Raw genomic sequence first — 25984 nt, 5'->3', positions numbered from 1 at the left:
CGAGGAGTCTGCAACCCTGTGTAAGATGGAAATAAATAATGTTTTATCATGTTTACACAGATCCGCCACAACATTAAAACCACTAACAGGAAAAGTGAAAAACATATTGTGACAATACAATATTAGGACATGGTCATAATGTTATGCCTGATCAGTGTATATCCATACAACCATCCATCCAAAGATCAGCTCAGAGCAAATTAGAAAGTGACAGAGTCAAATAAACGATGCTGGGGAGATGCAGTGTAGCTATATATGAAACTCAAGGAGGTTTTTATCCTCGTTTTGAGGGTCAAATATGTTTTGTGGTTCCGGGCAAATTTAAATTTTAATGGATCCTTTGATAGTAAAGGTTGTAGACCCTTGACCTAGATGGAGCAGTTAGGAGTTGCAAATTTGAGTCATCTCAGAAACCAATTAGAGAAGGGTAAAAAAAAAAAAGAAAAAGAAAAGGCTGCCACAAAGCCGGTGGCGAGGTGACATCGTCTCATTAGAAGGTGCTAAATAACCTCAAAACTTCCCCTCCATCAATTTTCTTGTTGATGGCAGCGCATGAGCCTGCCTTGATCAATTCTCACTCATCTGAGCAAATGTAATTGACTTGCTCACGGTACAACAATTAAAATGTGTCGATACCGGGGCCTCGTTAACCATTCAATAGCTACCCAGCGCAGGGTAACACAGCCCAGTCTCACTAATGGTAATCAATTGATGAATACTAAATGACCGACTTGTTCTGTGGGAAGATGCATGGAGAGGTGGCAGGAGCGGCCACATCCCAACAGGCAGAGGCGGCCGCTCGGTGTCATTGTGTTGCCGGCAGTAGCTAACACTGTATACGGCAGCAATTGATTGAAGATATAGATGGTTTCACTGAGATACAAGATACAGGTGGCAGATCATGTAAAAAACCCTATATCCTATATATATCACATATATATATATATCACATATATATATATATATATATCCTATATATATCACATATATATATATATCCTATATATATCACATATATATATCACATATATATATATACATATATATATATCACATATATATAACATGCTGTAGTCTGTGAATATAAAAAAAAGAGGCAGAGACAAGTCTGCATCAAAACATAGTGAACTATGATACAAGTGCCTGGTCAGCTCCATGGAGATGAAAAACATCCACATATCTGTCACTTGGCCTCTACTTGTCATCACCTTCCAGAGGAGCTGTCAGCACCACTGACAGTGTGTTCATTGGCAGATTTTCACCCCGCACTATTTATCCCTGAGCAGGTTCTCCTTACCGCACTCAAAGCAAATGACAAGTGAGAATAATTTGTACAAAATCCGCCAACCGAGTGGGCTGGATGACGCATTCTTTCCACCCCCTCCCTCGTCGAAACCTTAGATCAGTTTAATGTACAGTTGCATCATCTCATTGTTGATTTAGATGATTGAGCTCAAATCAGCGCTGATTGCGACGGGAGAGCGTTAATTGGAAGGAAAGGCGGAGAAAAGGCACAGCCCCGGGCGCTTCGTGAAAATGTGTTTGGGTTCAAAATTGAATCCGTTGGGCCATAATGACGGCTCTCCTGGCTAGACTCGTCACCTCGCTCCGCGGCCCTAACAGGCATTTTCAATGACACCATAACGCCAGTCTGCCACAGGATAGAGAGGGAAGGCGAATGTTATGAATTTTAAAAGCTTGCGATGTGTGCCAAGGAAGCTGCTGACAGCTGTGTACTCAACCCGTGAAAACAAGCAAGCATGAAGTGAAGCCGACTTATTTGGTTTTAGCTGCTGCAAATAGTGAAAAAATAACCAGATATTAATCTGAAATTGCATTTTTTTTCTCGGCTCCAAATCTTGAATACTGTACATTCAGATTAGAGTGTTTTGTTAAAACTACTAGCAGACAAATGCCCTATCTATAACAGGTTGTGAAAAGTATTGAACTGAAGTCCAACTGCTGTGATGATCGGCCAACTGCGGCATGTCATTAACTCGCGGTTGGGCAGCGTTCGTGGGCTCAGACTGAGAAAACCATCGGCGTCTTTAGCGATCACTCAGCTGTAAATTATATATCAGTGAAGAAGGATGGCGCATCACACATCAAAAAGAGACTAAGACCCAATACATTTCGCAATACTCCCGGTTCTAGTGAGGTTATTGGTGCCTAACAGTCCTCTGCAGTATATCAGGGCATCCATCAGCACAAAGATACTGGGTCAGCTTTGCTCGAAAATAGCTGCCGGACCCAGGATAAAGACAATGATCCCATATCTCTTTAGGCTGCTCTGTGCGAGTATTGTATTCCCTTGTGTTCAGAAAAGATATGGCCAAAGGCAGACAGGCATTTTAGGACGGTCTGAGAAAAACAAGACAAACACAGCTATTCAGTAAATATCCCATTTGCTGCAGAAATCACACATTTCCACGGTTATCCCCCATGATAATTTGACTTCCCTTCGGTTTGTATCAAATCCCATTTTTTTTCAAAATGATGTGTGACAGCACCGTACCGTGTATCTTTTCTTAAATTACTTTTTACTATGGCCAGATATCATGAATAAGAGAGAAAGAGAGTGTATGTATTAGTGTTTTTGTAGAGTAATTGAGAGCAACATTACGGTATTTTTTATTTTTTTTTGCCCATTTCAACATCGCTCTTATACAGTTTCATTTCTCTGGTTGTGACTTTTCCGTCACGGATACTCTTCATATCATTTAGCTTTGATTGACTAGGATAAAACTGTTAGATCTCACCTCACCCATGCGGTGAAAAGAGATACTCGGCTTGCAAGTAAACCGAGAGGCTTGATTCTGTATCGCAAATACGGCATTAGTGTCTTGAAATGCCACACTATTTAAAACGCCTCACTCTAGTTCAGAGTGAAAACTGGGCCAGAGAGTCACTGCAAAAGTGGATGGAAATACATAAAAAAAAAACAATATTACGAAACCGTAGTCCTCTATTATCTGAAATATCTAGGACAAGGTTCATTCCTCTGCGGATTAAATGAAGCAGCGGTTGCCTTAGCCTAACGCGTCTCACTCCAGACGTTTTCATGTATTCCTCTGCTAAGATGAACTGCCTTCAGTGCGGAGAAAAAAAAAACATTTTAGTGAAAACTGAGGACATGAATAAGTAGGAGGGCACTGAAAGTTTTTCATCTGTAGTGTCGGAATCAAAGAAACAGAGGTATTTGTGTGAGTACAAAAAAAATTGCACAATAACACACGAAGCTGATGGGAAATAATGTTGAAGAAGTTGGGGAAATAAAAAAAAAGTCATCCATGAAATTGCTTGTTGCATCCTTTAAAACCTCTTGATTGATGGTGGCAATTTTAAAGGCTGGCACTTTCCCCAGTTCTGTGGAAGTATTAGAAACGAGTACTCCGGGGTTCTCTTAAAGGAAAAAATGCCCCCCTAAACAAACCCTCTATTTAACCCGGTTAAATAACAGCTATTGGCAATATACATCCCTGGTTCAATTTCAGCGTCTGGTAGTGGGTGTTTCATTTTTTTATTCCTGCAGACACCTGGCCTGACAGTCGGCCGCTACAGCTGTGGGCAGCTTTATAGTTAGGTGCAGTTGATGCTCATTTTATTCAGTCACAATAATCCTTTCTGTCAATAAGCCACGGCAACAAGCTCGATGACCTTGGTGCACTTTTAGACGGCCATCATCAAGGAATCAGAAATAATGCATTAATATTTAAACAGCTGCAAAACTAAATTCAGAAAAATTATGGTGGAAAGGTTCAGGCGATGCAGGAAGAGAAAAACTCCGTAATGTAGCTATAAGCTGAGTGTTTGGTAATGGTCTTGACTCTAACTCCTCCCGTGGGCAACCTTACGTGGAGGCTGGTGTATGAATAGATAATGAGCGGCAATATAGCAAGATGTAATGTAATTATTATATAAAATATGTTTCCCTGGGAGAAGTTGAGAAATTATAAATTTTTATGTTGAAATTATTACAAAATTTACCATACAAACTGCTTATAAATGTTAATTTGAAGACTTAAAAGGCAGAAACCAAATCTGATGAAGCTTGAAATACATAAACCATTAAAACTGGTTTGTAGTAGCAGTAGGTGCATGTTTCAAACTCAAATCCTATTGCAAACAGTACATTCATTATGAAAGTTTGCTCTTTTTTATCACTCTCTTCACAACCGAGCATTAGCCGCCATCACTTCTATTTCGGACGTTTCTAAAAGCAGATTCATTTGCGCCGCCGAAGAAAAGAGGCTGGAGGTTTTAGCTCCGGGTGCCAAATGTAAGATAGCTTCAATGTACCAGTTAATGGCGGCGCTGAAGAGTGTTGGACGGCGTCCACGACTCTAATTCCAGCCACGTGGCCGTCTTAGTTAGAGGTGTCTATAGTGGAACATTGCTCTGCAGCACGGAGGCTGTGGGGTTCCTTCACAGGTCGTAGAGTTTTCAGCACTTAACTGTATTTTTAGCTTACGGGTCTTTGATTCAAAAACTGTGCTTCCTTCACTTAAACAAGAGCGGCTATATTAGCTATAGAACACATGTAGTTAAATATATATGGGGGCATGCTGAAAGAGTGGTTTAGTAAAGTGTTTGAAATTCAGGTTATTGTTTGCAGAACTGTGGATAATGTTGATAAAGGTGGTGCGATGTCTGACTGAAGTTTTGGATTTATTTTTGTTTATTTCACACAGAATGAGCTTACTTTAGAGTTCACACATAGGACAGAATCCCAAATCAAAAGTACACACAGCTTTCAATTACCATATGAAAGGCAGAGTCCAAAAGCCCAAAGAAAGAGTATATCCTTATCTGGATGAAGAATGCAACGCATCGAGAAACAGACATCGTAATTATTTCATACTATTTGCCTTGACGATACATTTTCACATTCGCTCCCCTGTCCGAGAAGTACTACTAGGAGGCCTCTGTGTTTGTTTTTCTTTTTTTCAAGAATCCCAGACTCTTGTATTCGTATTGTTGACACTGTAATTAAGTCCCCTATGCAAAACTAGAAATGAAACAAAAATGTGAACCAATAAACAGGAGATGAAGGCCAGCTTGTGTCGAATATGTTAGCATTCCAGCCTAATTCATATGCATATGCATATGAAGTGCGTCTGAAATTGCATAAGCCCTCCAGCTGCCCGTCTGATGAAAGCGAGGTGTAAGGAAAGAAGGTGCCGGACGAGCACTGAGCAGCCGAGTCAGAAAGAGTGGCAGCATATTGATCCTTAAATATTTGAATCCAATGTTGGACATTTGTCCGTGTTGGATTGTCAGAAAAAAAAAAATATCAGAACTGGAGCAATGAGATTCGCTTCCGCAGAATATTTACAAGGTTCAGCATTATCAACACGCCTGATCCGACGACTACTGAAAATGTTGTTCGCTGAAACCAGTAATAACAGAGCAAATAGCAGAAAATCATATCCCAAATATTACTTCAGCCCTCCGCTTTCTGAATCCGTTACATGTCTTGCGAGAGCTGCAGAGCAAGAAGGAAAGAAATCCAATAATTACTTGATTTGTTTTGTTTTTAATAGAATCCCTTCTCAGTAAGATGGAGGGCTCGTAGGGGTGAGATTGATTTCATGTTTTTGCATGTTCTCATTTCCAAGCGAAGGGAATTTAGAGACCATACCTCTACTTTTAAATCTTTCTTGTCTAGAGCTGAGCAGATTGACATGTTTTATTATTATTATTAGTCCGTAATTTAAATGTACTTGTACAGTGACCATAGAGTTTTCACTTTGATTCTTTTGGGGTTGGTTTTTTTTGAAGCCATTTGTAATTTAAGCCAATATTTTGTGTTCCACAAAACTGCGAAAAGCCTGATGGCAACTTCAGCTCACACTGGGAGTCAAGTTGTTTTCGGCCTTCAGCATGACCGTGATAAGGAAAGGCTCGAGCTTTTCTGGTTGGATTAGTTCCACTCGAGTTTTCTATCTCCAGCTGATGCAAAAGGTGGAGCTACGTGATAACCGAGGAGCATTCTGAGAGTTTTATGGCACTTCAGAGTCAGAATAAATGTCTCCCCTTTGAGAAAATAGTCACTAGCTGCACCCCCGTTACGCTCTATTATGCCGCACTTACGCGTTTACGACCTCAGATCCGCAGATAAATCTTTTTCTGTCAGTCAAAACGCCACGTTGCGCCGGCGCTATAAATACGGCGTCACGTCGGGTAATCAAACGAATATGAATTAAATAAGAAACACAACGCACTTATTATGGAAATTGAGACATAATTTAGCTGAAACTGAAACCAAATTTGCGATTCTTGATCACTGAGGTGAAATGTGCGCAGCACCGAGAGCAAACCTGTCACGCAATTACAAGGAGCCCTCATATAGAGAGAAGACATCGTGAAATAAATGGATTGCAGCAGAACAAGAAGGTATTACACATTAGTGAGAAATTATATTGTCAGCGCAAGAAACCTTGCTCAGTTAAAAATCTACATATATCACGGAGGAATTATTCATTTGTTTCTGTTCTATTGAAATAGAGACACAAAGAACCTGCATGATATATGTGTACGTGTGTGTATGTGTATATATATAATGCTCATTGGATTAAGGGCCAGTCATAGAATATGTTCCTTACCTTAAGGCACATGGCAACTTCGGAACTTTTGAAAATATTTTTTCTCCTCAAACGCACACTTGATTAGATTTGCTCTTATTTAGCCAGAAAGCCTTGCGGTATGAATCGTACGGATGAAGTGAGCTGGACTCGGGGAGGGAGGAGGGGGAGGAGGGGGGTGGGGCCAGGAAGTCCTGGCAGAGAGGACGGAGATGAAGGTCGACTCACCCCGGCCGCGCGCCAGCTGTCACAAGTGGACGGACGGGAGAATCACCTGAAACCTGAATTGATTTCTTTGAGTGAGAGAGAACGAAATTTCTGATATCTGTTGACCTCCCTTGATGGAAAGTGTCACGGGGGTGCCAGGAGATGGAGCGGGAGAAAGACTCCAGACAGACAGCAAATGTCATTTCAGGAAAAGACAAGCGGTGCCTTTTGAAAAGCGCCAGTGGCCGGCTCCTATTACCGACACTCATGTCACTTCAAACTGAATGCAAACTTCTGAACTCCACCTCTAATGAGGAAAAGAAAAATGTATGTTTTCTTTTTGCAAAAAGAAAAAAAAAAAAAACACCTTACAGCCTTACATCTCCTGTCTTAGGGCCCCCCTTCAAACAGCTGCGGCGGCTGGCTTGATGATTTATTAACTTGGTGTTTGATGAAGCTCTCCTACAGAAAGCCACTTGATAAAGTCTCCTAGCAATGGAAACAATTTCGAGCCAACTTCACAGATAATTAGGCACTTTAGCCGGCGGACTTGATTTTGAAATAAGCAGAGCTCTCGGCAAACGCACGTATACCTCACCACAGCCGTGATGCTGTGGGGTGGCGGTGAAATGAAAGGGGGGAGGGGGGACGTTTGCAGAACAACTTGTGTTTTGGAACATATTTTAGCCGTTGATTTACACAAAGCTCAGAATCCACGGAGCCTGGCTCCAGACTCGAGGCTTTTAGGAAGTGTATCTACAGTTAATAAAGGCAGGATGGATTATTTTCTCACCACCACCGTATTTATAGAAGCAGTTATAAATACCTACTATATATGGGGATCCCTGTGAGACCAGGCGAGCTCGATGGGGCGCTGACTCTTTTCATTAGCGATGCTTTTAGGAAGGGTAGTATACTGTCTCCTTTTAGTTTAAATAGTGTTAGGCTACAGCGCCTTACCCAGGCAGTTCTATCTTCATAAGACAGGGCTGCGCTCTTAGTAATCTCCTTATAAATTTAAATACACAGGTGCTTCGCTGACACAAATTTAAAGGTGATTCTGTGTGAGGAGGACGTGAAATAAAACAGTGAGCTCGAATATCTTCACCACCATCTTAGACATGTTCTAATTTCGGGCAGCGTGGACGACACTGATTGCAAATACACGTCGTCAATTAAAGGATTATCTTATTATCTTATCTTAAAGCTCTCCTATGTGAACAATAAGAGCTTTATTTCTATTCAGGGACGTCAATCTGGGCTAAGTTTGACAATGTCAACTGATGTTTAATCAGATTGAAATAAATGATGAAGACGTCAGTGGCTGCACTTACCTGGACAATGATTCTCCTTATTCAAGTTATATAAAATAGTTTAGATTTGAAATTGCACAACATTGTACATGGCCTCTAAATAACAGGAGATACTGCATGTGTTTAATGCCTCCAAACATAAGTCGGAACATAGCTTTTGCTTCTGCCATTGAATCCGCACGTTTATTAACAATGAATTAATTCAGTAGAAGAAGACTACATATAACTGATCCCTGTACTTAATGAAACTGCCCACAAACACAACTTGTTGCTTTGCTACCTCCATGTTTCAGCAGACACCAGACAGACAGCGTGCTGTACCCGTTCTATCCAGAGAGACGTTATTAGCTCAAACATTAACGTGGTTATTAGCTGCTAATATTTTGCCAATTAACAAATTAGCAACAAGGTTTACACAACTCCCAATAAATCCAGTCCCTGATCTCTTTTATGATCGAGGTGGTGACATGAGGCACAGATTATTACTGGAAACCATTAACGCAACAAAAGACGCCTTCCAAAGGCCTGTGTTTGTTTTGTTGTGTTGCATGTACGTTAAAAAAAAAATATATTGATGTGCCAGTTGCAGATTTTGTATTTTAACTACTACAGACCATGGTGTAAAATAAAATCAGATATGCAGACCCCACTGGTCCCAAACTCACAGAGACAATTGGTTTGCCACAGCCCATAACGCTGTTAAATTGTTTGGGATATTAGGAAGTTAATGTATCATAAGGTGCGTCTATGGGGCAAGAATTTCATTTTCTGCAGCACAGCGGTCGTGCTATTATGCGGCCTTCGGGTTTATTACGCATTTACAGCGCCGTAAAAATGATCACATATACACATGTTTGCGCTTCTGCGTACGTTTGCGTCGGCACGATTGCAGGTGTGTGGACGCATTAGGGCGTAATTTACAGTACACGGGCCGCGTGGTGTAAAGAAATCCATTTTCTTCTCATAATTATTCCATTACTTCTGTAATTTCATTAACTAAGCTTTAGTAAAAAAAAAAAAAAAAAAAAAAAAAAGGGGTTGGAGGGGGGGAGCAGCAGTAGGCTGTCAGAGGTAATTAAAAGATAAGGTGAACAGTACCAGTCTGTCTGCCCTAGCTGCATTAAGACATTTAGCAGGAGCGTAATACCCCTTCAGCATTCACAGACACATGTGCGCGCATAATGCTGTGAAGGGATGACGGAGGTGCTCTCCCACCTGCCAACAGACCCCTCACAGACATGTTCACTGGAGGGAGATGTGTTGCAGTCCCGTGGCGTCAGACTGGTGAGATATGAAATGTGACGGGTGCACAATGGTTGTCAACATGAATGACTCATAAACAAGCAAAGCATTAGGGCAGCCTACACCACAGTGTTCTTCTTCTTTATTTATTTATTTATTTATGTTTCTGCGGATTGATTGGAGAGGAGGGCCCGACGCCGTCTCAAATACCACTTCTCGCCGCCTTTTCTCCTCTGCGTTGTGTGTTTACGTGGGCCGGTGGAAATAAGCTCGCTCCAGTAAACCATTACAAACGTCAGTGGATCACTCTGACTCGGCGTGCTTCTGTTTCGCGCTCGGCTTGTTTGAGCCTCGGGCAGGTTGTGAACAACACACCCAATCCTTTTAACGAAAGCGTTAATACAAAACTCTGATTTATTATTTATGGGAACGCTGTTACTGAGAGGTTTGAGTAAGTTTTAGCCGAGCTGTCATTGGAGGTCACTGAATTTTTTGACTTGAAGCTTTTATTTGTACAAACATGGATTTGTTGAGTGATTGAAAGACACCTAGCGCCAGTAATTTTTTTTTTTTGTTTTGTTTTTTTTAAAAACGCCTGGCCTATAGAGGCTGTTTTTGCAGCTTTATGGCTGGTAAAACAAGCATCTCTATGGTTGTATAATGAGTGCAGATGGGGAGTTTAACGAGAAACTGACACCCTGAGTGTTGCTGCAGCTACTCCACCCTCCAGCTGCAAGGATGAGGAGCATAAAAAAGAGCAGATTAGAGGAGAATGGTGGATCAACTTCATCAGTTAATTAAACTCTATTGCAGCTTGATGAGCAATTAATCAAGGCAGCGTGCAGAGTGTTAGACAGGGCTGACTTCTCCGGGTGCGAAACGTGCGCACCGTACAGTACGTTCCCGGAGGGGGCCGCCCTGTGGGGAGCAGCACTTACCAAGTGAGCAACCCGAAAATTGTACAGGGTGTAATGGACTGGGTTTATGTAAGCAGCTATCAATCACTCTCTGACATAAGCCTGCACCCTATTAGAGCTCCGAGATTAGGCTCCTCTCGGTGCTGAACTAACCGAGTAACAACTTGCCTAAGTTGATAGAATTTTCAGGAAAGTCTATTGCATTATTATTTAGAAAAAATAATAATAATACCGGGGTTTGAAGCAGCAGCAGCAGCAGCAGCAGAAGGCAGAGTTAATCACGTTAAATGCGGGCTCTAAAAATGTCAAAAACTCCGCATTTTCTCATCTCTCGACTCACATCTGACTCCCTCAGTCTGATGGTTTGCTTTCTGCTCTTTGTCTGTCACCCTCTTTCATCTACCTCCTCATCTCTTTCAAGACTGAACTAGGCTTTTTTTTTTTTTTTCATGCTATGGAAATTCGAGTTGGCAGTTTGTGACTAAATGCTGTAAATTTATTAACAAGACCATGGGGAACATTAAAAGTCAATTGAAGGAGGCTATTAAAAGCAGGATTTTAATTGGGTTGGTCTCTCCACTTCTCTCTTTTTCTAAGAGCAATGGCACTAAAAAAAGTTCTGAATTAATGTGCTCGGTGTGCGCTTGTCCTTGAAAGAAAGTTCCTGTTTGATTTCGCAGATGGTTCGTGATAAATTTTACTGTACATTAAAGCACATAAAATACAAAAAAAAAAATAGAGTGGAACTTCTACCTGCCTTCAATCCCGCTGAAACGAAGCTTGTGTCTTTGTGTGTCCTGGCTGGAGATTTCCAAGAAGGGAACGCTCCTAAAATGACAGATTATGACAAGAGTTTTTTTTTTACTCCAACACACGTGTCCGAAGATCATCCCTTCGCCCATTCAGTTCTAAAAAACCTGATCTCCGCAGCCATTGACTTTTCAGATCCTTTTGTTCGACGTTCGGGCCTGCGTGCACGCGGCGAATTGTGTTAGCACTGGAACTTTAATGCATCAGATTATATAATCTGTTGAAATTACATTACAAAGCATACAGTTGTCCTAGTTTTGATAACGTGGTGTGACACTTTACAAATGGTTTTAATTGCTCTTTCGCTTCTGGCTCTTGAGACGTGCTCCACTCATTTTGCACTCTGAGGGCTGTGTGCGTGTGTGTGTGTGTGTGTGTGTGTTTAGAGGGGTGGGTTTTAAAAAAAGAGTGAGTTTGTGCATATGAGAGGGCTAGAGAGAGAGAGAGAGAGAGAGAGAGAGAGACGTGCAGCGTGGTATTGGTGGTGCTGACTGGATAATGACATGCAGAGCGCTGCTACAGTACGCTGAGCCTCCAACCAGATGCTCCTTTCACTGCAGCTCATAAGCAGAGAAAGGAGGAAAGATAGAGAGAGTCTGCAGCGGCACACGCGCTCATCTTAGCTGGATTAAGCAACACGACTCAGAGACTTCGATCATGTACTGTAAAAGGAGCCTATTAGAGTAGATACCCATCACGTGGATCAGATGAGACTGTGGCTAAGCCGAGTTCAAACTTCCTTTGAGACTATTTTTCTCCACGCTTGTGTGTTTTTTCTTTTTTTTATTTTGTATGCCATCTGTGTAATGATGGAGATGTTCACTGGAATTTAATGATTCGGTCATATCTTATTCAGTGAGAGCTCAGAGGAATGGATGCCCGTGTGATAGATAGGGCAAAAATGATATATGTTTACGGTAGTTTAAGAGAAGCAGGTGGCACCATCACACACAACAGGTACACAGGGAGAGCAAGTGGATATTCTTAATAATTAAATATGGTAGGTATACAGTGTGCATATTTGTTTTTTTGTTTTTTGTTGTTTTTTTATGATAACCACAAATCATCCAGGAGCAATAAGATGTTCACAAGCACCACATATGTTACGTTAGTGTTGCTGCCAAGACAGTAACCCATACAGTAATGTGCCTTACGGGCAGCCCAGCAGGTCGTGCAGTTTAGTAAATAAATACATCACACATTGCACATGCACAGCAAACAAGACCCTCCTCGAGGACAGCGCATGCTGCTATATCACCTAATGAAGAAAAATATAGAAGATGATGTCATGCGCTCTCCTTCAGTCTCTTTCAAGCTTTTCTTTCAGATTAAAAACTACAATGAGTTACAGAATGGAAGGAATTATTATCTATATATATGTATATATATATATATGTTTAAAATAGGCCCATGGCCTAAAAGCAACGACCATGAGTTCTTTCATTAAGCAAGCAGCCCACTTATCTTTCAATTATAGCTTTTTTTTTTTTTTTTTTTAGGTTACTGATGCATTTTCATTGCAATAATTCACCGTCGGCCTTTACGCTCTAAGCTGAATTACTTGTCTCCCCGGAGTTAACACAAAATGAAATAAATGTTTAATCAGCAACGCAAAAAAAAAAAAGTAAGACGACTGTGAAGCTATGAGCAGTTACTTTTTGTAAGGACCCACTTTTTACATATTTACAACAATATTTAAACCAAACAATATGTCAGCTGTATGCTAATGCTAATGTGGATGTGTTCAGGGACTGTGAGGAGTAAGACAATGAGGGAAAGACCATGAGTCTCTTCTCTAATTTGTCTTTGACAGTGTCTTCATTGTACGTCTGATTCCTTTTTTTGAAGATGCAGAATAAACTGATAATATGACAAAGCCTGATTTAATTGTCTGCAGAATTTAAGCATGGGGATACAGGAGTGACAAACCCCACGCCCTCTGGAGAGAACAAGTCTTCTTTAGCTTAAAGAAAAAAAAAAAAGCAAACAAACACATAAACCCGCCGCCTTTTTCTAAAACCCCCTTCCCCACAATCATTTTGCTGCAGTCCCCGAGGAACACAGCACACAGCAGTGTTTCCAGATTACTTCAAATCTTTTGTTCTCTGTGTTTCTTCTCTCTGCAGGAGAAAGGAAACATTGCCGTCGTATTTAATGTCGGGACGGACGACATTAACATTGAGGAGACGTCAAAGTTTGTAAATGACGGAAAGTACCATATAGTGAAGTTTACGCGGAGTGGGGGTAATGCCACTCTGCAGGTGGATGACCTGCCAGTCATTGAGCGCTACCCCACAGGTGAGTCACCCACTTTTGCCTTTAATTACATCTGCTGCTGCTTAAAGGTGATAAACAGACCAAGATATCATCGAGCTAGCTATTAGAGCCTTATCTGTTAGGATGTCTTTACGTTGACTTGGCATGTGCTTTAATTGCTTTTTATGTTTCTGTTTCCAGCAGCTGTTCAGATTAATACCAGTGTTGTTGAGTTTCCCCCCCCCATATCTTTGATGTATGTAACGCAAAAACAGCATAAGCCTATGTAAATTGGTTGCACTCTCCCCGCATAAACTCCCACCTACCCCACAGTCTACATGTCTGCATCATATTCTCCACGTACATAAATAACCCACCCACGGCGTATGTTCACATTGGCTCAAATCAATGGACTATTTACAGACAAATTACCACTTTTATTGTGAGTAATTCTCTGCCATTTCACCGTTTACGGCTCTGCCAATACGGCAGATTGACGGTGAAGACGAACGTGCAATAACCCGGTCAAATTAAATCTGTCGCTTTACACATGATCATCTAGGTTAACCATAAAAAAAAGCACTGTTATATTAATAACTTTCCCAGCCTACGACGGAATGACTCAAAGAAAATAAATAAACCTTTATTCGTTTTCTTCAGTCATTAGTCACTAATAATTTCATTTGTGTAATACTTTTTCATAAACACAGTTAACATGGCAGGAGGAGATGAATCTATTAATTACTCGCTCTGCGTAATGAGCGTTTAGTAACTGATAAAGAAGTCCCACATTATAGGAGTGGAACAGTTGAAATGGCATTTTGTCTTACAGTTTGGTAATTAGCGATAACTTTCATCCGTTTTTGAAATTTTTGGGGGTGGTTTAGGGGAGCGGGAATAATTGACTCAGACATGAATGAGCACTCAGCAACACTGGTATGTTTCTGTAGAATGTCATGATGTAAAAATGTTAGCAGTATGAATTTAAATGCTTACTGCCCGTGTTGTTGAAATCTTGTTAATCTCTTCTAACTGCTTAAAAAAGGCTTTGACAACAGCTAAAGGGGGATTAAAGGAGAGCTGAAAAACGCACCGTAGGAACGAGTATAGCATTCATTACGGGAGAGTAAAAGCTACAGAATCAAAAGTTAAACATTTGTTAGATTAAAAAAAGAAAAAGAAAGAAAGAAAAAATGGGAGGGCAACCAGAAGATAAATTGAACCTGTCTCTACCCTTTTTTGCATAATGTTTGGTGACCTTTTTAAGCTATGACCAGTGCATTCATCCAAGTGAAAGAGGTTTTTTTATGACCGGGACTCAATCCTTCGCTGCTTGCCTCGGGTGGGAAAGGGAAACTAATGGCTTTTGACGTGTTACGGAGAGGACAGAATGTACGGCGGGGTTAAATGCTTACATGCTACCATGTCAATCTCTGAAAAAAACAAACACCCTCAGACCCCCCCGGTGATAATACCTGCATGTCCGGCACATAAACGGGATCGAGCTTGTTACGAGTGCTTGCGGAATGTATGAGTGGTCACGGATTTCCTTTATTTTGAATTTTGGTTAATGTGCTGTGAAATGTAGAAAGGCGTTGTAATAGCGTAGGAATAAATCCCCTCGTAAGTGCTGCAGGGGAAAGTGACCGATCTCATCCCCACCAATCATGCATCAGTGACAATGCCAAGTCCAGCTACCTTATTAGACTCGTTGCAGACTAATTACATCTAATCACAATTACTGCGCAGTTCCTCCCCTCACCCCGAGCACACAGAGCCATTATTCTCTCAGCTCGCCTGTAGTTTGATTAGTATCCATGTATGCCGCTAACGCACTCATAATAGCAGCCCTCAGCCACTCTTAGGCCACTCACAGATCAACAGTGATTATAATAAGAGCAGACAGCAAAGATAAAAATGATGGCTGCGGCGGGGAAGACAGAGAGGAGGAGTTTATACGGGAGGCAGTGATCACTCTCAAAGCAGGGAAATAATTGCTTCACCAGAGCCTCTATTGCTGCCCTCGTAATCTCATTAAAAAGTCTCGTACTGCATACTTAAGGCCCATTAAAAGTCTTTAGTACAATTATTCGAATCTAAAATGCAAAAACGCACAGACAGGCAACCAGGCTTCTATTTGTTATAGTTCAGCTCTCCTTCTTTTATTCTCGTCCTGCTTTCATTCGGTGCCACACACAAAAGCCTGGGCAAAAAAAAATCAGCCCCTTCTCCTGAGTCTTGGCCATGGAAGTAATGCCATCACAATGGTGCTGCCATGCCCACGGGGTACAGTGCAGCATCCTATCGGAGCACCCAGTGAACACTCGCTGCACACAAAGATAATGGAGAAGTCCCCGGCCTTATTCTTTTACTGTTATCAGAGCGTGGTGCACTTACAGAGCTCTACGTCTGTCGCTCCGGCTCTCCTCAGCTTTCCGTCCCCTCCCCTTCTCTGTCCTTTTTGCCTCTATCTGTCCACCCCTAACCCCCCCCCCCGTCGATCTCACCCCGCGTCCCTTCTCCTAAACCTTGCCGTGTGGAGTCTGATCTGTGGGGTAAAAGAGGGAGGAGGGTTAGCTTTATCCATTAAAGCCGCATCCTTTCTGTTTTGCCTCTGTTCCGTCCATGAGCCCATTCAGCCTATTGTGGAAGCAGTCGTCACTGAGCATGCTTAAAAAATGGTGCAGCGGCTGCCACGGCCCGAGCCGGGGTGGAGGGGGGGAAAAAAAAGGGAAGCGGAATAATAAAAATAATAGTCCGATTCGAGTAGGTTCCTCCCTTTTTTTCAGCCTCCCGGGTCCATGAACAGAGGAGGCATTTGCATATAACGTGGCGAGCGTCCCAGGGCTTGTAATGAGATAACGCTCCTACCTTATCTGACCACTTTATTAACAAAAAAGAAAACAAGCGAGCGAGGGCGAAGCGGGTCGGCTGGGACGGCTCAGCTGAATCGCGGCTGTCTGGCGGCGGAGATAAGCCGGGGCTGTCCCACACCAAACCAAATCACCACTCAGCAGCAGTCGCAGGCTGCGCTCGCAGGCAGGATGAATGGGCTCCACTGCTGCATCAAAGCTCAGGGGATAGCATTGTTTAACACCCCGGTGTCCCACAGTGGGGATCAATACACGATCACACCTTGATTATATCCACACTTAATTAACCCCGGTGTAAGGATAGACTGAGCGTGCCACGCGAGGCGCCGAGCCAAACGGGGGGGAAAAGCTTGACTGTCTTTGAAAACGGGAGCATGCTTTTGCACAAAAGTGAGGGATTTTGGGCGCAGTGGCGCGCCACGCGCGAGGGCACGTTTGCCGCACCTCGCACTACTGTGTCGTGTTAGTCTTTCCTGCCTTCTGTGTCAACAAACTCACGGCACCGTTTCGACGGCGGCGCATGAACAAATGCTTAACCTGTGGGAAAAAAATGAAACGTGGAAAAACACGAGCGGAATGCTACTGTCGATAAACGAGACAAGAATGCACATCGGGGGATTAACATGCATTAAAAACGAGCGTCTTTTGAGTCTACACTCGTACGTCCTCGCTGACCCGTCAACATCTGGAGGCTAGCTGTTCTCCCAGAGCTGTTTGAAGCCGACCTCCCCTCGGATCAAGTGTCACGGCGGCAGAAAAAAATGCGGGGTTGACACAACTAGCAGCCTACGGCCGACAACCTGAGGCCACGGGAATTAACAACGGTGGATGGTGAATGTGCCATTACGACAGAAATCAGGGATTATTCATTAACTTATCACATTCAAGATATATGGAAGCACAGCTGTGTTTGTGTGTTTGCCTAAGCGGATACACTGTTTACTCTTGTTACTGTAACATATGGTAAAAACTTCAGTGCACAGCTTCTTGGGGGAACTCATTAAGGCCTTTATAAAAAGTGAAGTAGCAGCTGAGATTTACTTGAAAATGTGCCTCAATTACAGGGACGTGAATGATGGGGGGGGAAATATGAAAAACCTTTTAAAAATTTAAATGTCCACGATTTGAAGGCCTGATGACTGGCCATTGTTTTGGAATGTTGCTCTCTCAATACCAATCAAATGGCACATGCTACGGTCCTGTGTGGCTTTGACGCCGTGTATCTTTGTGCATCAGTGTTGAAGGAGAAGTGCTCCACTAAATCTCCTTCGCAAGCCTTTGTGCTCCAACCTGGCACAATCAGCTGCAGCCAAATTCCATGAGCTGTATAGACAAGCTTTAAACCCTCCTCTGTGCAGCTGATCCTCTGCAGTAATTCAAGCTGATGCGATTAAAAAATGTCTTTTTTTTTTTTATGCGTCTTCTTTCCACCAAGACCTTTCATCAGGCCAACTGTGCATCTATTACAAGGTTACCTCCTCTCCTTCATGTCTTCGCGATCCTCTCCTCTCGGAAGCCATTCTCCGCCGAATCATTGTTAGCTACCGGATCTTTTATCTGCCAGAACTGAATTAATATAGTTGATGGGACAAACATTGTGAATCTGCCGGAAGAATAGAGCTGACTGAATTCAATCTCGGCAGACAATACCAGGGGAAAAGCACTCAGAGACAGTGCCACTTTGCTGAAAGTCTTCTGTTCTCGAGAGGTTATTGGCCTTGACAAAGGGGTGATGCAGAGTTTGCCCTCATTAATGCGAAAGTGGCCCTCCAATCCTGGAGTGGAGTTTTCCTGTAGCCGCTCTTACTCTCCCGCGTCACTTATTGAGGTTTTTTTGTTTTTTTTTTAAAAAAAAAAACTACTTTTATGTCAAATATAATACTGTGCAACATTCAGCCGGTCAACTTTATCTTCCTAATGACCCATAGCCTTTGTCAAAGCTGTTCTATTGAAGGTTTACCAGTGTTTGTACATACTCTGACAGTGTCTTCTGACTTTTTCTCTGACTAGATGCTCTGAATGTTTACCGTGTTAATTGTTATATGGCAAATAGCTTAGCATTTCTTGTCAATTAGGCTATTTATAAATGGGGTGGGCATATGGTTAAAGTTAAATTGTTTTACCCTTCAAACCATAAACGGTGGATTTAATAATAAATTTAAATGATGTTCTTTTGGAAAATGTATATTAACTAGTTTAAAAGCCAGTTAAAAAGAGGGTAATGACAAATGGGATGGAAATATTTGGGTAAAGATTTTTATTTTTATTTTCTTGGTAATAGCAATGTAGAAATTTGTGATTTTTTTATTATTTTTATTTTTTGGTTGGTTTATAATGTAGCTCTATTAACCTAGATGAAACATTCACTTATTTTCAATTAACATAGGCCTAATTTGTTGGATAAAATAAAATAAAAGGAGTGACGTTTGTTCAAATAATGTTTCGGTAAATATTGTTTTTTTTAAATACCTATCAAACTTTTTAAATATTAAAACCCTTGTGCAGTTGTACAGCTCCAGCATTAAGTATGAATATTTAACCTTTGACCTTACAGATTGTAACCAATGAAATGTCTCTTTAAACTTTAAAGGCAACAATGATAACGAACGCCTGGCGATTGCTAGACAGCGAATCCCATACCGACTTGGTCGAGTAGTTGACGAATGGCTACTCGACAAAGGTAAAAAAATCACTGATTAAAATTTCAAATAAAATAATTTGATCATAACCAAGGTGTAGCACTACTTTGTAAATAATAAACCATAAAAAATAAATGTTCAGTAAAACTTTAAAATTAAATTTGAACAGTTAAATTTAGTGTTTCATACTTTTCATAATAATGTATTTATTTCATAGATGTTTTAATACGTGTTTATTGTCAACTTATGGTTAAAGGGACTGTAAATATGAACATAAATCCACTTACAGATGTAATATCAGCACTGATTAAAAAAAATGTCTATAAATTACTGTAGCATTTTGCTGTAAACACATAAATGATAAATTTAAAAGTTGTAGTTTAGCCACTCATCAGTCGCTAAGTGTTATTTGACATTCACTTTTGAAACATATACAGTGTCATTTGACCTCTTCTGACTAAACTGCTAGCGGTGATAAATAGTGTGCAATACCGATTGGCATCAGAATTTTGAGTCCCTTTAACAGACATTGTAAATATGTATGGGCTTTAGAAGAAGGAACTGTAATATAAAACAAACTGAGTGCATGCTTTGTTTTTTTATAGTTCGACAACTAATTCATATTTTTCACTCAAAATGTGAAACTAGCCCTATCATTTTTTCTTTGTTTTATTGTCGTTCGTTTTTGTTTTCTGTTTTGCATTATGAAAATGCTGTCATAAAATGTTCTTTTTTATTTATTTTATTTGAAGTGCCCAATCATACTGTGTCCATTCAATTTTTAATTTCCCTTGGTTGCTTTTGCTAAAAGGATGAACTTTAGACTATACATGCATGAGAAAAGCTATATTCTCACTGCTCGTAGACTTTTCTATTTTTTCGTGCTTGCTGTATATCAGGGTCAAAAATGCTAACATTTAATTGGAAACCGCAAGATAGCATTAGCAATTTTTGTTTTCCGATACAGACGTTATGTGTTTCATTTCCGAGGTAGTTTCCTTGCAAATAAATTGTCTATTTATATTGCTAACAAGATTATTTTATCTTTTTAAGTGTAGCTAACTCAGCTGCATCCCCATAGCTTCTTAATCTTTGTTCTTCCTATTTTAGATTAGACTGTCCTTTTAGCAAAGCTGCATTGATTTTCCAAGTCCTGTGTTTTTATTTCATGCATTTTCTTTTTCTTTTCATAGGCATCTCATCACTAACTGCAATAAATTACCAGGGTTTACCTCCACGACCCGTAATTTATTGGCCTCATTAGCCACTGGGCAAATAATCTGTCTTTCTGTCCTTTTATTTTCCTGTTCAGTAAAAGTGGCCAAGTCCACAGTTCAACATTCTTGTATATATGTGTAACGTTGTTTTCCCGCAGGGCGACAGCTTACGATCTTCAACAGCCAAACCACTATACAGATCGGAGGCTGGGAGCGAGATCGGAGTCGATCCTTTCAGGGCCAGCTTTCGGGCCTCTACTATAATGGCTTGAAGGTGTTCAACATGGCCGCGGAAGGGGATCCCAATATAAAGATCCAGGGCAGCGTGCGGCTCGTGGGGGAGTCGCCCTCCTCCATCACGCCGCAGTCGAGCACCACAGCCAACCGCTCGGAGACGTCCACGTCCATCATGGAGATCACCACCACCACGGCGTCCAGCAGAAGAGTCAAGCAGACCACACCACGAGAGCCTCAGCAGGTAGGAGCCTCTTTAAATGATTCTGTTGTAGCGCCCCGTTCGTGTCATTATTATCTTCACTTGAGCCACAGTGTAATCCTGGATTAGCGGAACACATTTCATCTCATATGTGAAGAATACGTGCCTCGCTTTTTGTCGAGCCTTTCTTCTCCTTGAATCCTCTGACCTAAAAACCGAAGAAAAATAAGTCCACAACTGTTCCACAACTGGGAGCAGCATCACGGGCGCGCTGTCGCGCGCTTGCAATCAGATACGAGACCGTGAGGTGTGTGATAACCATCGTATAGGTCCTCCATCATCTTTATCTGTCCCGCATGAGAGCACCATCGTCTGCAGGAGCATATTACTTCTCAAATGTCGCAATGTGTGACTGAACGATTCAACGCAAAAATGCACATTACATCCGACGAAATGGTGAGGAGACCATCTTTGCACGTTCTCCGCCGAGAACAGCAGACCTGCCCCATTCAATCGTTTGTTGGGCAGTTCTTTTTCTTTTTGTCTTTGTTTGTAAAAGTACCATATCCACCAATTTCAAAAGAGCGGACCTTTCTCTCCAGAATCGCGGCAATGGGAATTAGCTCGCAACAAATGAAGTAGGAATACTTAACGAAAGACAGCGTTGACTCATTTAGGTCAAGAAGAACAGCGTCAGTGGACTGTGAATGTTTTTTGTTTTTGTTTTTTTCCCACAACACAGAGGGAAAGAGAGGCAATGCTTTCATATGATTTTGGTGTAAAAACTAAACTTGAAAAAGTTAAGACTGAAGAGAAACCTCTTCAAGTTGAACCAAAGATGCTCTGTGATAGCTTTCAAAATGAATACATTTTACATGATTTACACTACAGGCCAAAAGTTTGGAAGCAAGAGTAAATTTGTACATAAAAGATCATTGGTCAAAATCATTGGTTTACTCTGCATCAAAATAAACATGATTATTATATAAAGAGTATAAGAAGAAGACATTTTTACTAAAATTATCAGGAATTTCGTGGTTGTAACAGCGAGGCATTCATTCCACAAGGGATATTTGTATGCAGACTCTCAAAAACCAGAGGGTTAAAGTGAATAATGCAAACTGTGATTTGTTTTTTTGTTTTTTTTTTTTTTTTACTTTTGCACTGAACTCGTGACTCTTCTCAAACCTTCTCAAACCTAAAACTAAGCCCTTCTTTTCTCTTGCTGACATTTATTCAGCAATGATCTTGTAACATCAATGTACACCTAAAGGTAAATTGAGGAAAATGGTGCATGTCAATAAAACCAAAGTCTGATCATGCAGTAAATACTGTACATCCCAAAATCCATGTGACTCATGCTACTTTTTGAGAAAGGCGTTGTGAATAGAAACTTGAAGTTGCTTCCAAATGTCTGGGCTGCAGTGAAACAAGTTCCACCTTCTAGGAGGCGAATAAGACGTACATGTAAAAAACATATAAACTGCAGCAAGAACACGAGAAAAGAAAACTGCATCTCAGACTTTCAAATATTCTGTGAGTCCCTTGCGGGAAAAACATATTTAGTAACTCAAATTAGACTAAACTATGCATTCAATCCTCAAGACAGGGGCGGAGAGAAGGAGGTGGGTTTAACAACATATAGAAAAATATCAAAAATGATTTGATTTGAATTCATTTTTGACTGACTGTGTAGCTTTCCTGTCTCTATATTATCACAGAGACAACAGTTAATATAACTATCAGTACACAGACAACATTTCTTGGCGCCGCCGTAATATAATATAATTCTGTTCTGTACTGCTGTGATCTTCTTTAAATCCATTTATTTCCACATTAGGACCTGTTGCCGCTTTTATCTGAAAGCAGGAAAAAAAAAAAAAGCCTTGAACCTTGATGTATCTGCGGAGCCAAAATGAGGCTCATATGTGGAGCTTTCGGCTCCGAAAGAACAATTACAATATATTCAAAGCAAAAGAAAATGTCAGGTCTTTCTTTTACTTCCTCAGACTGTTCAACCCACGGCTCGTGTTACGACATGGAAAAACTCCCACGGGTAATTTCCACCTGGTTTTAAACTTAGCATCCGTAAAATATCACACATCGCCGGCCGGTCCCCCAACTCTCTCCAACCCGAGGCCAGTCGCGGCTGTTTGTGTAAGGGTCTGCAGATGCTGACAAATAACACAATCATAAATATTGATCCGGTGGAATGGCTTTCTCCCAGACTCAGCATGGTTCCTGAACCGTGGCAAGAGCATGTAATGCAGGTGAAATATCAGACAATAGGTTATAATTATACCCCAGCCCCGTGCAGTGTTATAAATTGCCACTACAGAACCAAGAGATTGGCAGAAAGGAACAGGCTTGATAAGATGGATGCCATCTTTTTCAGGCCTTTTCATCCAGAGAGAAATAAAGTAATATAAATGGCCGCGGCAATTTGGAAAGGTAGTATATTATAGAGACAGGCGTTATATGACTTCTCCTTCAACGCTGACACACAAAGATACACTGAATATCTGGACATCTCACAATATGGTGATGAGATTCTGCGTGAATCTTTTGATTAATAGGTTTGACTTGAAGCAATCAAGTCTGCAGATATTGTTTTGATGTAAGCAGTGCTCAGACAGTTTTTTTCTTCTTGTTTTTTTTTTGAATAGAATGTCTAATTGGTGCCTCGTTTTAACAGCGCACAATGTAGAAGTATTTTTAGCGAGGTGTGCTGCGAGGTCGCACGCTAACCTTTAAAGTGGCATATTAAAGGGTGGGAAAATAGTGACGCTAACTGTTTCGCTTCAGGTTTTGTCTAATTTATTCATGCAGGGAAAGAAAGGGTCACGAGATCAAACCGTTGCTTTGTGATGTCGGCGGAAAGACGAATGAGGCAGCAGAAACGTGTGCGCTGGGAGGTGTGTTCGGTTTGATTCAACGTGACGACCTTCTCACGGCCAGCTCCCGTGGTAGGACATTACCGTCTCAGGACACTACGCTTAGAAAGACATCATGTCTGGCCTCGGTAAAAAGAGATGGTGCGTTCACTGTCCTCTCTCTTGGGTAGTCAGCATTTTAATCTCTGTCCAGCTGTTCCATTTCCCCTCTGATGGCCGACGTAATTCACTGGATCCTTTTATATCCTGTGAGACTTACATTAACGGGACACATATATTTGTGGTATGGATGGCCCCAGTAGAAATAAAATGGCTAACACAGGCAGGGGCAGTTTTCGGGCCGTGACTGTTAAAGCTCGGTGAAAACGATGCTCCAGAAAAAGTCGATTAGACCCTCGAAAAGTGGGAAGATGGATTCCAAAAAAAAAAAAAAAAAAAAAGGTATTTGTAGGTCTGACTAAAAGTGTTATGTGATGACTCAACATACATTTGTAGGTACAGTGAGAGTTGTAAGTGCATCCACAGTTCTGCTGGAAGACCCATAGTTTCTACAATGTGACATCACTAGATGCTAAATATGTAGGTCAGCTATTAATATAAATGTTTAGATTGGGTTTGGGCTAGCGGGCATGACTCTAGACACAGAGCGCCCCACTAACTAATGGTTGATTTTATACTACCTGAGGGGATAGCTGGCAATGTCTGTGACCTCTATCGATGGCTACTTGGCCGACTGAGTGGGTTGAATGGTTGCTGCGCGAGAATTAAACTGAACTGACAAAGGCAAACAAAGGACGGTATTAAGAGGGCACACGTAGAAGGCTCTGTTCATTTCAGCTGGAATAAAAAATTTTAAAAAACACACAGACTAGCTGATCAGCATGATTCTGTAGGACGGTGAGTTTTATTTGTCTTCCTGTTTTCATATGTGAGAGTCATTCTTCTCACAAACCGATGCACCAGTGGGCCTTTTTTGTGTTTTTTAAAGTAAATGTGTGATCTTTGCTACCAGTAGTTATTTTATGACAGTTTGCTTTGTCCAGGTACTTACATAATGAGAAAAGACATTTTTGAACAATTAAACAAAAAAATAAACTTAACTAAGTGAATTGGTGAAGAGAATACAAAATGACCCAGAGGATAGTTGAATAATCTCATATGTAACTGTTGCTTGCATCGGCCCGGCTTTCTCCAATGCTAATCATCATTAAAGTAATTATTTCTGTCTACTCAGGTGCCCTATCCAAAAGTTCACTAAATGCTGGAATTATGCTGTTATTGAATATTGTGATCCTTGGCTTATGGGTACCATTACATTAATGTCATTTTTCTCAAGCCACTGGGTGTCCACTCATGCTTTATTAACAAGGTTTTTATCATCTTAGAATCCGCTGCCGCAATCAGGCGAGAAATGCACCATGGGAAAAAAAAACTGATGAGTCACAATTGTTATTTTAATTGTGATTACAAATTTTACATTTGCTGAAGGGATATGCAGACTGATTCAGCTCTAGGACTTAAAACCCACGCTGGTATGCCTATGGAGAAATAATAACAGAACAGTAGTGCGATCTAGCCTTGATAAAATCTTTATTTTGAATATATTTTCTAGGATTTCCTGACTAAGAGATTCTAAACTTGGGTGTCAGATATTCTCAGTAATGACTTTTCAGCTGTGTGCTTCTTGCCTTATGCGTGGGAGGTAGCTTATTGTAAGGGCCGGACTGTCAGGTCTTAATGAAGTGTCTGCTCCCTGCAGCGGTGCTTGGTCACATCCAATTAAACCATAACGCACTAGTGTATGGATTCACAAACAATGGACCAGAAGCTGTACGCATACATATATATACACAACAATAAATGCTCCTTCTCTCATGCGATGTTTTGCCTAAGCCAACATCGGCCCAATTTATTAATCGCTACAAATCTTCAGGAAGTTATTCCTCTCTTTGCACCTAAAACTTTGCATCATTTGGGTCGTATTTAAGTGCAGTGTTTTCTGAATCTCCCACCACACACAGGTCTAATGACAATACCAGCTGCCAGTGGTCAGCTAGTATTGTCAGTATTATGGTGACCTAGCTCTTGTTAGTTGGTCTCCCTGGCCCTCAGCTAAACTTTTTAATTTGTCCAATTTGTGCTCCTTCTATTTTTGTATATATATTGTCATTGTCACGTTATTGAATCGCTTGGTGGACAACATGAAGGTAAACGTTGAGTGCCGAAAGAATACCAGATGACGCTAAATCAAAAGCACCCAAGGAAACGAGATAGCACACTATGTAGCTGTAACCCTTCACGGGGGGCGGAGAAAAAGACAAATGTCTGCTATCTAGAAGAGCCATTGAGAGCTGTTGACAGTGATGGATTCTCACCTGTGTCGCTCTGGATTATCAACCGTGGCCAGCACGCATACAGTATATAAATCTCACGAGCATTCGTAACGCGAGGCTGCCGTTCACCGTCCAACGGTGTGTGCGGGAACACGCGTTAAGGCTGGTATTGGCTCCAGCATCATGGGGAGATACAAAGACAGAATACTCAAGGAGAAAAAGTTTGCAGTGTGCAGTAATGAAGCACAGTTGAAGCCTTGTTT

At 41.2% G+C, this 25984-nt stretch overlaps 1 protein-coding gene across 33 annotated transcripts in view; it reads left to right on the top strand.

Annotated features, from left to right (window-relative positions):
- Positions 1 to 25984, top strand: part of LOC125019307 (neurexin-1a) — a 238328-nt gene that overhangs the window by 182391 nt on the left and 29953 nt on the right. For 23 of the 33 annotated variants that reach the window (XM_047604009.1, XM_047604004.1, XM_047604035.1 and 20 more), the window contains 3 exons: positions 13200 to 13371; positions 18793 to 18882; positions 20217 to 20536. In XM_047604009.1, the coding sequence (XP_047459965.1) occupies positions 13200 to 13371; positions 18793 to 18882; positions 20217 to 20536 (582 nt within the window). The remainder of the gene's footprint in view (positions 1 to 13199; positions 13372 to 18792; positions 18883 to 20216; positions 20537 to 25984) is intronic. The other 10 variants (XM_047604028.1, XM_047604026.1, XM_047604034.1 and 7 more) reach the window with 1 other exon arrangement.

The sequence above is a fragment of the Mugil cephalus genome, chromosome 13 (assembly GCF_022458985.1).
Source record: "Mugil cephalus isolate CIBA_MC_2020 chromosome 13, CIBA_Mcephalus_1.1, whole genome shotgun sequence".
NCBI classification, from domain to species: Eukaryota; Metazoa; Chordata; class Actinopteri; order Mugiliformes; family Mugilidae; genus Mugil; species Mugil cephalus.
The sequence above is the reverse complement of the archived record's forward strand: the minus strand, read 5'-3'. Positions and strand labels throughout refer to the sequence as shown.